Below are 17409 nucleotides of genomic sequence, written 5' to 3' on the forward strand. Positions count from 1 at the left end.
TGGTTTGTTTTTACATAAACAACTGATTCATACAATACTTTTAACAGATCTAGAGTCAAGCAGCTGGATTTTGTTACAAACATGCATGTTTTTACTATACGTTTCCTCTCTATGAACGTGCTACAGCATATTACAAAAGTAAAAATCCTATAATAGATCTGCTACTCGTCTTTCGTCGTCTATAATAAAGATTTCTTTAATATACGCACTGAGGTGTTATCATAATATTGCATCTGCATGATCACAACTGATAACTTTTTGTCAATATCTGTTTATATATTGAAAAGGCGCATAACTATAAATATTAAGAAGGGATGCTACATCAAAGTTTTATTCATTTTTTAAAATTATTTTATTACAATTATGTCATTTTATCGACGAAACTATGATTTACGCTAACTTGGAAAATTTTTTTGGGGGGGGGGGCGCCGGGTGCCCCCCCCTTAAATCCACCAATGATGACATCTTTTTTTAAAATATGGTTTCAGCATTGAAAGACCAATATTAGCTCCTATTAATTTTATTGGAATTTTTTTGCATTTTTTCCGAGAAAATTTTTAAAAAATGTTTTATTTGCAAATAAGATGCATTAGAGTTTACAATTTCTTGTTAATTTTAAAAGTTTAATTTCGATCGACCTTGGTCCAAATTTTAAAATCGACAATTTTAAAAGTGCTAATATATCTAAAATTTATGAGAATGAAATACAAAAATCAATTTCAATTCGTTGAGTGCAAAAAGGTCGATTTCCTCAAATCTATTGATGTTGAATAAGTCAGCGTTTGATTTCAATTACATGAATGTCAGGGAACCTGAGTTACATATATATGTAAATAAATATGTATTTACTTCCCCTAATCTTCCAAAATATCTCGATTTTCAGAGATCGATGCATGATACGAAAAAAAAACCCTGATACATCTGTGACGTTTTATCATTGTGACGCCGAAATATTGCGTCATAATTTTATGACAGGCAAAATGGTGGCGCAAAACAGGAAGACGAGAAATGAATATGAATGCCATCAATATCCAGGAGATACTGGAGCAAATAATTGAATTGGAGAAACGTGTTGTTATCATGGATGATATTTATACCATTCTTTTAGAGAGGGCTTATGCTTTGGAACAAATGGTGGAAGAGTGCATGTTGAAAGTAAGTAGGCTTAGGCCTAATTTTTTTAAGCTGACATGATTTAGAATACTAAATAAAGTGTGAATTTCAAAAGTGTCTGTGCCTCGCATGAAAAGGGAAATTAAATAGAAAAAAAAAATATCCAAAAGTATATATTACGTGTAATTATTTGCCATGAAAAACTAAGGTAAGGTAAAAACTACTTAAGGTAGGATAGTGATTTTAGGAAACGAACGGTGTGGGACACAGTCAAACGGCCCATATACATGAACCTTATTAACTTAATTACCCCCCCCCCCGCAAAACCCCCCCCCAATTTATTCACCTTTTTTAGAATACTGTAAATCACTTTTTTATTTGCGAGGACTTTATTTTCGCATAATTACGCAAGTTTGTCTGCTCTCGAAAATTTTATTCTAGCGTATATTTGTATGTTAAGGATTATATACAACAACAAAAAATAGCTTGCGAAAATTTTGTCTCGCTTATAAATACCAAATAACTATCTCGCGAAAATAAAGTGTCACGAAAATATAGTGATCTACAGTAATAAGCAATGTCCTATGGACATAGAACATTTATAAGCTTCTACAATCTTTGCATTTCAATATTATGACCAGACAAATACTTTTATTGAAACATAATCAAAGGTTACTAAGCTCACCTCGATGAATGTTATCTAAAAGTAAGGCAAATCTCACATCATATTATTTTTCTAGTTAGTGTACATCCCAAGATCAATATCCATGCAAGTTTGGTTTAAGTAGGACTTATAGTTACTTTGAAATAGACCTGTTCAAAAAACTTATAATCTGTTTACTATAATCAAGGAAATTTTGGTCAGTTCCAACATCCAAAGTAAGTCTGGAAGTTTTCATCCTTAGATACACCATCTATGCAAGTTTAATCATAACAGGCCTAAATTTTATATAGCTAGGCCTACTCCAAAAACATTACCCTGGTCACTCATCTGGAAAATGTAGGTCAGATTCAGAATCCAAAGCATGTCTGGAAGTGTCCATCACTAGATACAACATCATCCTTGCTAATTTGGTTAAAATATGGCTAAAATTCACTCATGTGGAAAATCTGGGTCAAAACCAGAATCTGAAGCAGGTTAGTTAGTGTACATCCCTAGATGCATCATCCATGCAAGTTTGGTCCAGGTAGGGCTTATAGTTACTTGGGAATGGACCTGCTCCAAAAACTTTAACCTGGTCACTCATCTGGAAAATGGAGATCAGATCCAGCATCCAAAGCAAGTGCGGTAGTGCCCATCCCTAGATGCATCATCCATGCAAGTTTGGTCCAGGTAGGGCTTATAGATCCTTGGTTGTGGACCTGCTTCAAAAACTTTAACCTGGTCACTCATCTGGAAAATCTAGGTCAGATCCAGCATCCGGAGCAAGTGTGGTAGTGCACTCCATCCCTAGATGCATCATCCATGCAGGTTTGTTCCAGGTAGGGCTTAAGCCAAAAAAATAATAGTCTTTTTTCCTGCTACCAGCCTGAAAAAAATAGGGTACGTAGGTAGGAAAATTATTTTATTTTATATTTTTATTTTATTTTTTTCGGACAGCATTTTTGGATATGAACTAATACAAGATCAAATTAAACATGTCACAGGTCAATATTGTCTTTTAAAATTAAATTTCATGTCTTTTTATGCACAACTCAAGTGGTATTATGTGAAAGTCGATATTTAAAACAAGAATTTCATGAAATGCTTGTTTTGTGTTAACACAAAAACCAATTACAGTGACAGAACAATGATATTCCAGAAATTCACGATTTTTTTTTCTTCCAAAACGTAAAAAAAAACTTTAGGGTCAGATGCCAAAAAAATAGGGTAGGTCGAGTAGCAGGAAACAAGACTATTTTTTTTTTGGCCTTATAGTTACTTGAGAATGGACTTGCTCTTAAAACTTTAACCAGGACGCCGACGCCAATGCTGGGGGTATAGTATAAGCTCATCTCGACTTCGTTGAGGTGAGCTAAAAATGTGACCTTGGTCTTGTTCAAATGACCTTGACTAATATCAACAATTGTATCACACACAGTATGATTATAAGAAACCATTTGTTCAACTCAGTTAAGCAATCTGTTAAGAACACCAGTAGCAAGCCCTCACTTAACAGATGAACATGATGATTTCTACCCCCCCCCCCCCCCCCCTTCGAAGAAAAGGTTATGAGCCCTTTTATGATGGTATAAAAATCAACCTGTTTAAAGCAGAAGAAAATAGGTAATAAATTAATAAATAAATAATTTTCTTTAATACATGTACAATTTTTACAATTAGTAGCATTTAGCATTTTTGCTATGTGGCAAACATTAGATCTATATATCAATTTATATATCAATACATATATGTATAATACTTTGAACCCCAATTTTATACTGAAAATATGTATTGGCAGACTTGGTTATATTTAATCAAAGACTTATCTTTTTTAGTACAAGATGGAACAGAGTGAAGTTATTTTGCAAAACTTCTTATTGGACACCTCATCCGAATATTCAAAGCTACTGAAGGACCACATTAAGACATTTTTCCAATTTGTTCACGTCAAAATCACAAATCACTTCAGTCCAACTCCAACAATACAAGATGTGTGGAACCAAATACAAGACCCAGATTACCGAACCAAATTCAATGAAATTTTAAGAAATTTTGGATTCCCAGAAGACCAGCTAAGTGATGTATGTTTAGTTCTGGATGTCATCCAAGGGGATGAACTGTGTGACACTTCCTCTATCAAAACGACATTGGCCCCACCTACAGTTCCGCCCAATTCGCTGATTGACACTGTCACTCTGTCTGATCTATTAATACATCTGGATTTGTCAGATGACCTTGATTTAAGTTTCAAGGATGCATTACAAAGAATTGTGACCATAACCTCTCAAAACTGGGTTGATGCACAATGACAAAAAAATCCACACATATGTATCTTTGTTAAAGCTATCAATTGTTTATTTATACTTTTTTGTATATTAACAATTAATAACTGACACATATTAACTGAAAATAAATAAATGGACAGTAAATTACATATTGGTATTAATTTACAAATTAAAAAACTAACAATCATTAAACTTACAAATTAGAACACAACTGGGATATTTCATCTAAAACCTACAAAACTGGCAAAATGTGCATTGACATTAAAATCAAAGTTTTGAATTATAACATTTTAGTAATACATATATGTGATATATTTTTTATCAATGTATCTCATCATTTGCAAGCACTTCATCTTACAATGTAAAAGTTAAACTTTGAAATATTTTTTTTTCTTTCAAAAATCCCCTAATTATTTTTCATGTGATCTGACAGATTGTACTGAAGATATAAATAGCAGACAATAATATTGCCAGGAATCAAAAACATTTGAATATTGTGTTTTCAGTTTAAAACATAACACCACTGACTGAAAAGTGAGCCATAATGCACTGAGAAAGAGTACACATTAGCACTGTTCACAATCTCTGATCTTGGTCTCGAAAGAAATTGTTTTCGAAAAAATTGTTCCACACATTTTCAACAAATCAGGGGCTCTAATGAAGAGCTTTGACCTCATTTTCTTCATCGCTTTCTCTTTGTTCCTCATCGTCTAGTAGTTCATCTTCCCTACAGAGAAGAATGGAGCAATGTTCAAGTTTTGCAAATGGAACCATAATCAAGTTAACAAATGAGTGTCAGTATGGAATAAAATTTTGTGGGGACAAAAATTTGAGCTTTTTACTTAAATTGATTTGTCTAATTCATACACTAACACAGAACCCTGCATGATCATTGAAGTAAAATTTTTTATTTAAGTTTGTAACACTTATATGAAATTAAACTCTCTGTCAATAATGTCTTGCATATTTGAATTTGACCAAGTGGTGAAATCATTATTTTGCTTACTGGGTTCCCATGTTTCTAACACCTATCACCTTACACTTCATAAACTACAATCATAGAATATTGAAGGTCTATCAATAAAGTGAGAATAATACAAGGCTCGATGGTAATCCTGACCTGAGTCTCGAGTTGATGTCGTATCCCTGATCCTGCTGACTCATCCTACTAAAGGATCGACTACTTCCTGTGCTTCCCTCGTCATCCGTGTCTGGCAGTATACTCATACGAGATATCTGGCCATCAGCTGTCGCAAAATGTGTAACAATATAAATAAATGTTGCAATACATTTTTTTGGGAAGTTTTCATAGTATATATGTAGTAATTTTTGAGTTAGAAAGGATATAATACCAATACTTTTTTATTGCTAAAAAAAACTCCAACTGTATACAGTATTAGATTCTCTGCCTGATACTCCTTCCCACGATATGCATGTACCTGTGTGTGAGTTCAGTTTATTGAATCCTTCCAAACTTCATCCAAAATGCATTATTTTCTCCTGTGCACATGCTCCTTCCTGACTGAATCACTTGTACCCCTTTAACAATGCACACATTTCCCACAAAACCTTTGTTCCTCCTACAGCCCCAATTCTGATTGCCCCCTAAGTACTGACTGTGTAACTCCTGTTACCCTCTGTTACAATATGAGTATTTCAGACAGTACCAATAATCCCCCCCCCCCCCCCCAATTTAAATTGTTCACCACAGTACCTGTGATCCTGCCTGACTCTGAGGCCAGCTCCCACTCCAATTTATTCAAACTCTCCTGGTCTTCCATGTTTCTGTTTTCCTGGTCCCCAACTGCATCATAAGATGACAAATCTTCCCCATCAACAACTTTTAAAAAAGAAATACGTGAAGGTTATTTCAATAATAGTTATAAAAGTATCAGAAGAAAATTAGGAAAATGACGCTCTGCCTATAAGAACTAAATAGAGTCTGGAGAAGCTCAATGCCTTAAAAATAGTCTGCCTATTTTTTCATAATCAATCTTTAGCTGGTTTAAGTTTGATTGTAACTGAAGTTTGATACTTTTGTAGCTGTGATACCTACCTATAGCTCTGGACACTGGTCTCTCTAATCCGTCAGCTCTGGGGGTTTGACCTCCAAACCGTGATGATGCCCTCGCAGATCTTGGAGTTATTCCTGTACCAGATCTACTGACCGATCTCGCCCCTATTTGATCCACACCTCTGCTATGTGGACAACTTCCAAAAGTTGTGGAGGATTGTAAATCAGTAGGTTCTAGGTTATCTGATGGTTTGGCCCCTGGGGTCCCTATTCTGGGGGTGAGGGTCTGATGGGAGGATCGGCTCTTTGAATGTTGGCTGGGTTGTCTAAAGCTTTTCTCTCGTGGGGGTTCTGGTGATCTTTGTTTTGCTGTTGGGTGACTGAAGTTGAAATCTGGTAGTGTGGAATCTCTCAGCAGAGAATCACTTCGACTAGGAGCTCTGAAACACCAAATAAGTACATGTATTTGAATTTGAAATGCTCAGGGAATGGTACACTTGTATCAGAAATCAGAAACATTTAACAAACAGTGATCCAAAATGTCCTTTTTCATATTTTTTGATCTGTTCATTGAGACTAAAAAAATCCACTTTCTTTCCTCATGGGGACTGATGTTTGTCTTTTTATTGCTAAGTATTCATGCTAGGTCTTCACAATTATCAAGTCTTTTTTTTTTGGTTTTGTTTTAACCATTTTTTTCATATATTTTTGTCAAATCCATATCATTAACAAATTTGTATTTTCCCAAAATTGTGTAAAAACAAAGGAAACCTTGGTGTAGGTGTTTCAGCATCCACACCATCAGTGTTGCTATGGTAACTGTTAGCATCCATGACCATATCAATGGCATCAGTTTCCATGGGAACAGCCAATGGGTCCTCCACTGGTTCTACTTGTGCGTCTGTTGCATTTTCTGCAAGACTACTGTCTGGTCTCCAGGAGCGAGGGGCCATCTGGTACACTAGATAAAGGAAAAAAATCATTAAATTTTATTGTATGGAGTGTCAGTAGTATTTAATTAGTACAGTAAAAAAAAAAAATAATAAATTCTTATATCCTTACAAAAATTTGATAAATACAGTACATGTTATATTGACAAAATTCTGCAAAGCTCTTTGATATTGTTTGTAGAATTTTGTAAACTATCACTCTCTTCTTGAGGAAATTAAAGGACATATTTATCCTACACGATCATTGAAATTTTTTTTATCAATAAATAAGTTGTACTGCCAAATTAGTTTTGAAAGCTTTTATCCTGTTGGAAGCAAACACAAGGTAAAGGCATCTTCAGACAAAATATCTGTGTGGGGCGTGATGCGACTATGACAACAGCTTTTCATTTTTTAAAAATTTAAAACCTCCATCTTACTCACATTGGTTGCTAACTTTCATTCTATCATCCTTGGCACTCTTAGCCCTGGATGGGGTCATGACCCTGTCTTGCTGTACTGGGGTTACACCAATCATAAACAGCTCTTCCAATGGTACGCTCCGTTGAACTTTGACCTCTGCAGACATCTGAGCTACCATACTCAGGGCTTCACTGGGGGCTTTTGTCAAGCACCCTTCTCTGTAAATGGTTATTTTCTATGAATATTACTGTAATTTTGGATAAACATAATGGCATACAAATTCATTTAAAAATCAAATACATAACATGCTTTCACTTACTAAAATTCACAGATGTCTATATAGCCTTTAAATTTTTTGTGAATTAAAATACCAAACAAGCATCTCCCAATGTCAGAAAATGTTATTAAGAACACATTCATATTGATCAAATCACTGAAAAGAATCGTAACACTCACCCTTCCATCCTCGATCCTGCTCTACTTCTTGTCCGTGATCCGGGTCTCTGAGAATCTTGTCGGCTCTTTGCTCTACTTGATGGTGGTCTAGATTTGGCAGAGAAAGGTCGCACCTTTCCAGACTTCATCCTACTCTCAGTCCTCGTTTGGTCTTGAATGCTGTCCTTGACCTTTCCTGACCCCAGCCTATCTTCAGTTCTGATTGGTGGTTTGGCTGACATGTTTTCGGGTGAGGTAATAATGCTATTCTCTGTTCTAGATTCTGCTCTGCGTTTTGAAGACTTTGGTGGCTTGCTGCTTCTCTGGGTTTCTATAAAATTGTTCTCACTGCAAAAGATAATCTGTTGTTGAAAAGATGCAACTTACACTGGATATATATCCTTTTATTTTCATCAAAAGTGTGTATTGCATGAAATACGCATTAAAGACCTGTCATTTCAACTGAGATAATTCAGTTCAGAAAAGACCATTAAGATTTATCTTAAACATTATACATACAAACATCAAATTTCAGCTCAGTATCTGCAGGAATGGTGAAAATAAACACTAGCATGGATATAATGATACATGTATATGTCCAAGCAACTCTCTTTGTGTGTGTGTTAGGGGGAGGAGGCTCAAGTTCATGCATGTCAATCACAGGGGAAAATGATGAAGTATGTGAAAACTTCTATGAATTTTCAATTTTAGAAATGAACTTTCTTAATTTCCTTTTTTATCTTTTTTTAAATTACCTTATGAAGATTAAAAAAAAATCTCTTTTACATTTTGTGTAAAACTTGTATCAATTTTCAAGTTCAGATAACAATTGAAAATCTTTATAAAACGAACCTTTCTTTGACTGTCCAGGCCTCCAAATCACTGACCTCCTGAACTACGAACTCTGTGGTTTCCTCAATTGTAGGATTAGTCTGTAAATAGAAGGAAGAAATAATATATGACAGAGAATAAACTTAAAAATCTGATGCATACTGAATGCAGAAAAATTTACACTCCAGTCATCAGTGGTCAAATTCAACAGAGACAGAGTTATTTCCCTTTTAACACAATGGTCTGGGCGAATTCAAATCTGTGTGAAATCATTCGCAATGGCAATAGGATGAAAATAACAAGGAGCAAAAATAATCTTGTACATGTATACAGTAAAAAAAACTGTTATTTATGAAAAGAATATATATTAATCAGTATTTCTGAATCCTCCTACCCCTTTAAAATAGGAAAAATTATATTTAAAGCAGTAACTTTTCCATTCAGACAATTTGATAGATATTATGCATTTTAAATATTTTAATCACATTTTAATGGATTGCTTATCATGCAAATCCAGGGGAAAAATCTCATTGATGGATTAATACATGTATCTACAATGGGAGAAAGTTCGAGTTCACTATGGTTCACTATGGTACTTTAAATGGGAAGGAAAATTATTGTACACACAAACAGTTACTTCTTGCATCAAATTTCTATGAACATGTATTTAGTTTAATAACAGTTTCATCACATACTGTATGAGGTTTTATGAAAATAATACTAATATATGAAAGTTTTGAGCATAAATGTTAAAGATAGAATACACTTATACATGTCAATTATGTTTTTGCAGAGACTTAAGCAGATATTGTGAAATCATCTTAATTTGTGGTGGGTCAATGTTTGTGGGTAACTTAAAATTCTATTGGATTGTGGGGACGTAATTCCATGGGTAACTGGAAGACACAGAAAATTCACTGAACTGATACACTGACAGAGTTGTCATTGATGAGAATGTAAATTCATGAGTAAGGATGACCCATAAAGTCCACAAACATTGGTATGACATGAACAGTACATAGCAAATTCCTGTGTGCAGGCACTAAGTTTATACATGTATTTATGATTCTGTGCCTGAATTAAAATCTTTTGCTCAAGAGAAAACACTGTATGAGATAATCATTGATTTCTTATTCTGATCATCATGTTTAGGAACTGATGTGAAGTTTGAGCTTACGATTACAGTATCCAGTTCAATGATAGAAATGTTGTCCTCATCATGGCGAGATTTCCCTACACTGGTGTTGGAGGAGGCTTTAGACAGCTCGTACAGGGCTTTAAAATTAACTCTTTCTTCTAATTCATCTGAAACAAAGAGAAAAAATTCTAATGCTGTACACCAATTTGTGTGTGAGAAATATTCACGAGTTTTGTGACCTTCTTTTACTTATATTTCATATATTATTTCATGCTGTGAAGTGTTTATTTCATTTTATATTTGTGAAGAATAATTCCTCAGTCACAAAAATTAGTCATCGCAGATACTAGTAGATTTTAAACTAACAATTGCGAATAAAAGTTGAATAATAGTTGGTTTACAGTACTTTAACTTTTCGAATCTTATTGACTTATTTACAAGCTACCAGAATTTATGTAACACACATACCCTCCATGTCCTCTTCCTGATCCTCATCCTCAGTTTTGCTCCTCTGAGGATAAGCCTCAATGCGAGGAGTCTGCTGGCTGCGAGGAGTAAAGGGCATCTGTACTTCACTATGATTGTCGTCTGGCATGGAAGGGAAATTTAGTCGAGGAGTTGCAGGCAAACTGACCCTAGGGGTGTCTGTCTTTTCAATGTCTGTCTGTCTATGTTTCTTAAGGAGAAGTCGTTCAGCATAAGTAAGGTTGGAGGAAAACTTTATTTCCACAGGGGGAGGTTTTTTGGTTTCCGTACCACTGTCAACTCCCATTGGAACTGGTTGACCTAGATTAAACAAAATATCTATCATTTTTGTTAACAGTGGAGTTCTTATTGAGTGCTATTCTTTGAAAGTTCAGTAATTTCCTTTAAACCTGCAGGGAAAGTTTTTAATGTAATCAACCCCTATTTTCCACTTTGAGAACTTGAAGTTGTCTGGTGTTTGATAATGACTTATGTGGAATTTCCACTTTAAGAACTTGAGGTTGTCTAGTAGTGTACTATGACTTACGTGGAGTTTCAAATTTAAGAACTTGAGGTTTTCTGGTGTTTCACTATGACTTAAGTGGAGTTTCCACTTTGAGAATTTGAGGTTGTCTGATGTTTGACTATGACTTATGTGGAGTTTCCATTGTGAGAACTTAAGGTTATCTGGTAGTGTACTATGACTTACGTGGAGTCTCCACTTTGAGAACTTGAGGTTGTCTGGTGGTTGACTCTTTAGCTGGTTCCTCGCCCTCAGATTTTCCAGTCCTCCATGCAGCAAGGGCCGCCTGAAATGAAGCTGCACTCTCAGCCTCGTTGTAATCCCCATCAAACAGGGAGGGACCATCAAAAGATCCACTAGCCCCCTCCGGACTGTTCCTCCCTTGGTCATTGAACTACAATTTTTTTAAAATAGATGTATGAAAAATACTATGCACAGCTTTTTTTTTTTCAAGCTTTCCTGACAAAAGGTCCATCATGAATTTCTTGAATTTTGTATTTCTTCTTATCAAATTTGATATATAAAGGTTATTTTAACTGCACTTAAAACATTGCTGTGACGTCATGCCTTTGTTCTAACAGTCTAAAAATTTACCTGTAGCCGTCCGATAATAATAATTAGCAGTCCAATAATATATTATCGGACGGCAGTGATAACAAAATCGGACAGTAGTTAAAAAACAACAACTAGAGTGAAATCAAGGTTTAATTTGTCCAGAAACCCCCAAAAAAAGTTAGGGAAAAAATTCAGGGAAAGTGAACGCGAGGAAATTAAGTTGTTAAAATAGCAAATCCAAGAAGAAACTGGAGTTTTAACCTTCCTCAAAAGTAACACTTTCCATTCGGTTTTTTGCAAAGCGTTTTCGAAACAGCACTGTGAATAAGCCAATTTAAATCCATTTCTGGTAAAGAACCAGTCTGCGAATCTCTTCATTTAACGAGGTTTGTTCGCCAATGACGGCACTTTTAAAACCCAAGATGTTCATTATATCCTCCAATCAAAATTTTAGATAAAAATCCGCATTTTTACTTTAAATGCATATTGAAGATATCATCCAACACTGTATCTGTATCAATGTCAAACACTTAATAAAAAAAAAATATTCCGAATCATAAAAAATTCCTTCATCACCTGACCACTGTCCATAGTTCCTGCTAAGCCAAATGACTGCCATTGAATGAATGAAACAAAAGAGTTCACTCACTGATTTTACTGTCTGAAGAAAAAAAAAACTTTCTCTTTTCTTTTGTCTACTTATGAGATGGTTTCAGGTAGAAAACTATTGATGCCTGAACTCCTATTGTATAATTATTGGACTCCAGGTAACTTTTGGACATTTAAATGGCAATGTTTTAAGTAAGATATATGCCTCATACAATTCTGTATGTAAAATTATCAGACTGTTTTCGGCCCTAACGGGCCTCAAACAGTCTGATAATTTTACATATAGAACAGTATTCGGCATATATCCATTACATATTTTTTATGCTGATCACTTAATAACACTTACTTCAAACAAAAGTTAGTAACATATCTGCTGCTGCATTTATGAATATAAACATCATGCATACACTCACCCGTACTCTGTTGATGCTGGAGTGTGCGGGGTGGATCGCATTTTCTGAGGGGTAACTGTCAAAATTTTCAGAGGAATGATTGTGACTGTCAAAATCTCTGGAAAGAGAGAAAATTTATTTTTGTACATGTACTTTAAAAAAAAAGCAATACAAACCAATGATAAGCACCCCCCCCCCCCCCCACTTCAAAAGAAAAAGAAAACTAAGGAAAAAAAAAAGAAATACCCATTGCCATTGGTAATTGGAGGGGTAGGTCTTGGAGACATACACTGCCTTGGGCCTGTTGCCTACAAATATACAATAAATTGGATTTTTTTCAGAAACTGTAATAATATATATTGAATTATTGATTGGTTTATAGTTCATGTAGTATACTTAAGTTTCAAGATAAATGTACTTACAGACACTGGTATAGACCTATGCTTTTTCAGGGCTCCTTTCAAATGGAATGCTGCGAAACAACCAGGACAATACAGCTCCGAGCACTGGACACACGACTGAAAATATTACAATGAAAATATCTCTAAAATATGATACCAGGATACTGTGAAATTGTATTTAATTATTAATACATAGTACAGTAAAATAAATCATTGTTCTGTTCAATACATCATTTTAATAGGGAATATTTTTTTCATACCACTGCGGCTTTTTTCTCCTCACACTGCCCACACTTTGGACCTTTGACCTTTTGTCGTGGTGTTGAGGATACGTCTTGTTTGGCAATGTAGGCCATTGTTCCTGGTTGACTTGGCCTGTCTGGGACGTCTGTGAACAAAAAAATAAAATTTACTCAGGATTTGGCATGTCCATTATCATAGGAAGTACAAAGTTTCAAATAAATCATATAATTACCAAGTGGAGTGTCTTTTAGGACTTTAACTTTCTTTTTACCAGAACTCTGGAAAAAAAAGGAAAATATAAAGGTACTTTTCCTCAAGGTGGACATATGCTGCTAATTACATTCAACCCAAAAGCAATGAAGATTTAAACTTCTATACTTCATCTTGTTTTTCTTGTACAAGTGAAAAAATATTCAGGGAAAATTGAAAACTATATTAAATGGTGGCTCAAATCAAATTTTAGAAGAAAGTACACAGGGACCAAGTTCATATGATTGATCATAAGTAAATGAAGAATGCTAAAGTTCTTGAGGACCTGAACTAACTTGTGCTATATTGAGAAAAAAAACTGTGAATATCTAAAGACAAACAAATACTGGCACTAGTCAGTGGAAGAACAGAGATTACAGGGGACCAGGATCTACCTTGGAAGAAGAGGAAGGTTTGTTTAGGACATCTGTGGCATATGAGTTCAGGTTCCCTGTTTGACCTCTGGACCAGTAACCCCCACCTTGTCTTCTGAAAAAAAATTAGATTAATAATACCTAGTATTTCTCACCAAGTTTATATAATTATGTCCATTCAGCTTTTACATCATTATGGGTAAAATTTTAAATTACTGTCCCCTATACTGTAAACTGGTGAGTGAAAAAACCTTACACTAACAAAACAATAAATGAATAGATAAGATAAAATAAACTTAAATAAAATATGAACAGATGGATTTTATGATGTTGTACTATGTTGGTAATTATATGTTATTTTAATAACTAAATGATATACAGTGGTAATATACAAAATTTTAATTGCTGTAATACAACTGCATTGTTATGGTATCATGGTGTTTTAGTGGTACTGCTATAATACAGCTGTATTGTTATAATGGTGCTACAGTGGTTCTCTTACTCTCTCTCCTCCTTCTCCTTGTTCATCGCCAGTCGGAGTTCCGCCAGCCTCTCTTCCATTTTCCTACTCTCTGTTTCCAGTTTCTGAGTCTCTTCACGTGCACGTTTGACATTGCTTAGAAAGAAAAAATGTTTAATAATATAAGTCAACATAAAACACTGATTTGTCGGAGCATTACATACAGCATATATTTTGCATTAAATATAACACAATCTCAGTCAAGTTCAATTTTGCTTTGTAAGTGACATTTCTTTAGTTTTAATTCAGTTTAAATGTGCAGTACAATTGAATACCTAAATTCCTAATTTTTCCATTTATGTCTTTCAAAATAAGCATTCAGAGAGAGAGAGCAAATTTGTCTAAGAATAATGTAATATTGTTACAACTCCATAAATGTAAATGAATGTATTTCCTAATTTATTTTGTATAATAAGTAACTGATATATCTACAGTGACACTATTATGAAGAGTTCAACCATTCTTACAACATATTTTTGTCTATGTTTAAAAACAACTTAACCCATTCACATATATTTGGAAAACAGGCTTATCAGAAAACAAAGTGTGAAAAAAATCAAACAAAACCCAGATGCAATTCAAATTGTAAATCAAAAATGACTTTAATTACCCATTTCCATGCATGTAACAGAATGTATATCATCTCGTCAATCATACCACAGCATGCAATGCTAGTATACTTATTATAATGCTAATGATTTTATTGTTTTAACTTTTACAGAAGATGTACACCATTGTGAACAATCTGATAATATCATACAAAGTGCATAGCAGTACAAAAGGAAGAAACACATGCACAAGACACAGAATCCAGCTATCATTCATATATGGATCCAACCACTTGTTGAATAACTGCATAACTATGAAGTGTTCTGAAAATCAAGATGGCATCTACGGACAGATTTCCTGAATAACTATACATATATATGTACTTACTGAAAACGGGATCTATGTATTACAAAAATTTCAAGTGTACAGAAACAACTTAGAAGAAATAACTTCTTCAATTATTGAATTGCATATCAATTATTTTAGGGTTCTATAAAAAAAATATTAATTTAATTAGTGTTATTTATGCATGACAGCTGTAAAATTGATGACCCCTTCAAGAATAATGAACATTATAGTAAATTGGTTATATTTTTTTAATTTTACATTCATTAATTCTATGGAAACTGAAATAAGGTCTACATCAGAGAAAATGAAATGCTATTTTATGTCACTAGTTCCCACTTACTGTTGCTTAAGTCTAAAGGAAATATCCTCTTTAGATCTTGTGTTTGTATTGAATCCAAAAGACATGATGAAGCCCAGCTATAATAAAAATTAATGTAAAATTGAATATGAAAGCATATTATGCTTTAACAGATTTCTATTTCCATAAAACTTTAATGCTACCCGGTAACGAATTTAAGGAAATTCGCGCTATCATAAAATTGGAATTCTCTTAACTTCGAGAAGTATATGTATTGCTTTGCATAAATTTGATAAACGACATTGATATCTATGATATACTTATGTAAAACTTACCAAAGATTTCAATAAAAATTGAGTTAATAAGACGTCTGTTAGTTTTAGCACCTTGTTAACATGGTAAACAAAACGGAATGCAGAAATCTCGTAAGTCACCAGATCTCGTGATATTTGATAGCAGGTAGCAAGGTGACTCGGTATTAGATAATTTCGGTCCGGAGTGCCAATCCATAATTTGTTCACGGATATATTTTAATTATCTTGGAATCTTTCATTAAGTGTTACAAGGTTTCATCATAACTTGTTTAACACATCTCGTCGTTCATCGAAAGAACAAGGTACGGTTTCTATACAAATCTGGCCCTATATATATTTTCCCCCTAAAATATGAAAATTAAGAAATTAAAACTAATGCTTAATGAATTGTTGAAATCCCATGCAGTAAGATCAAACAAATTGTTTTTCTCATAATTATGAACTCCTGTACATTGTAAATTCTAATTGTGACGTCATGAACTTGTGCATTTCTTAAAGAGTTGCAGAAGACATCAATTTTCTGTAGAATTATCTTTCAGATACATCATTTTGAGGCTTTTTCTGTTTAAAAATTGTAAATGTATCAAATTAATGAACCGAAAAATGCAAAATCATATTTCTGTAATCGTGGTTTATATTTATGCCAAATGTCGTTTTACTTAGAAAAGCTTGGACGGTTTGAGATTGACATTCAAAATTTTTATAGTGGCCTGTTTCGAATCGAATCACCTGGTGGCATACGTTTACTTTTATAAAAACAGGTTTGTGTATTTCACTATAATTTTCTACCATAAATGTATTTTTTTCCTTATGAGATAAACGACATTTACGAGAAAGCAGATCATAAATATTATTCTCTAAAAATAAAACCAATCAACTGGAACTATTCCACAGTGTAAGCATACTTTGTTTAATTGAAGACAAGAATTATTCACTCTTTCTTACTCGATACAGGAGTCTCATCCCCCCCCCCAAAAAAAACCCCAAAAACAAATAAACAAACAAACAAACAAACAAACAAATAATATAAAAAAAATGCGTGATTGACATGTAGTTGATCATATACATCTAAACTCGGAAAAGTTTCCTAACAATTCAACCAAAAAGAAATCGCAGAACTAATCAGTGATATGAGGGACAGAATATCGTCAAAATTTTATTTTAAGAAGAATATAAATCTATTAAACGAAGATAACTTTTTTTCTAACAGGTCTTACGTATATGATTAGATTGAAGATCTGGGGCCGTAACAGAAAGCATGCTATTAAGATTTCAATTGACTTAAATCAGGGTCACAAGTCTAAAATATATGAAATTTTTCTTTATCAAATAAATAAGCTGTCAACTATTATTTGATAGAGAAAAATTTCATATATTTTAGCTTTTAAATTTTATCATTTTTCTTTATCTTTATATGGAGCTCTTCTTCTTCTATTAAAGGAGAGCAATATAGTCTAAAAATGGCCATGATCCCCCCTCCCCCCCAGCCCTCTTAAGAGGAGTTGCGCTTACAAACTGTTCATATCTATATTCAATATATGACCAAAATTTTAAGATCAAAAGGGCCGAAATTCCCAGAAAAATATAAAGAAATTAGAATTTCTTGGTAATATGCACATCTATACATTGTGTCCTAATTACCTACAAAGTTTCATGAATTTCTATGCAGCGGTTTAAGTAAAGTTGTGCTAATAAAAAAATAAAATAAAAGATAAATAAATAAAGAGGACTGACGGACTAACTGACGAGTCAGAAACA

General features: G+C 33.8%; 2 protein-coding genes across 2 annotated transcripts; one reads left to right on the forward strand and one right to left on the reverse strand.

Annotated features, from left to right (window-relative positions):
* Window positions 1-984: 984 nt before the first annotated feature.
* LOC133186612 (uncharacterized) lies at window positions 985-4259 on the forward strand. Its single transcript, XM_061321842.1, has 2 exons — window positions 985-1155; window positions 3592-4259. The coding sequence occupies exons 1-2, from the start codon at window positions 1009-1011 to the stop codon at window positions 4063-4065; spliced, it is 621 nt and encodes a 206-aa protein (XP_061177826.1). The 5' UTR covers window positions 985-1008; the 3' UTR covers window positions 4066-4259.
* Window positions 4182-15451, reverse strand: LOC133186611 (uncharacterized). Its single transcript, XM_061321840.1, has 19 exons — window positions 15380-15451; window positions 14125-14238; window positions 13644-13737; window positions 13232-13277; window positions 13017-13144; window positions 12778-12873; window positions 12602-12663; window positions 12377-12473; window positions 10986-11193; window positions 10280-10597; window positions 9851-9978; window positions 8695-8774; window positions 7864-8190; window positions 7429-7625; window positions 6827-7016; window positions 6098-6495; window positions 5756-5881; window positions 5162-5288; window positions 4182-4768 (listed from the first exon to the last, which is right to left on the reverse strand). The coding sequence occupies exons 1-19, from the start codon at window positions 15442-15444 to the stop codon at window positions 4696-4698; spliced, it is 2874 nt and encodes a 957-aa protein (XP_061177824.1). The 5' UTR covers window positions 15445-15451; the 3' UTR covers window positions 4182-4695.
* Window positions 15452-17409: the final 1958 nt, after the last annotated feature.

Source organism: Saccostrea echinata, unplaced genomic scaffold (genome assembly GCF_033153115.1).
Source record: "Saccostrea echinata isolate AGI-Se365-2 ecotype Australia unplaced genomic scaffold, CSIRO_AGI_Sech_v1 ptg000014l, whole genome shotgun sequence".
In the NCBI taxonomy this organism is placed as follows: domain Eukaryota; kingdom Metazoa; phylum Mollusca; class Bivalvia; order Ostreida; family Ostreidae; genus Saccostrea; species Saccostrea echinata.

Bases quoted from the DNA above. Each gene is read 5' to 3' on its own strand.
- LOC133186611 (XM_061321840.1), bottom strand. From the start codon at position 15,444: ATGTCTTTTGGATTCAATACAAACACAAGATCTAAAGAGGATATTTCC. The intron at 14,239-15,379 runs GTAAGTGGGAAC...TTTCTTTCTAAG, and splicing joins TCCTTTAGACTTAAGCAACA to CAATGTCAAACGTGCACGTG. The intron at 12,474-12,601 runs GTATTTCTTTTT...CTCTCTTTCCAG, and splicing joins CCAATTACCAATGGCAATGG to AGATTTTGACAGTCACAATC.
- LOC133186612 (XM_061321842.1), top strand. From the start codon at position 1,009: ATGAATATGAATGCCATCAATATCCAGGAGATACTGGAGCAAATAATT. The intron at 1,156-3,591 runs GTAAGTAGGCTT...TATCTTTTTTAG, and splicing joins TGGAAGAGTGCATGTTGAAA to TACAAGATGGAACAGAGTGA.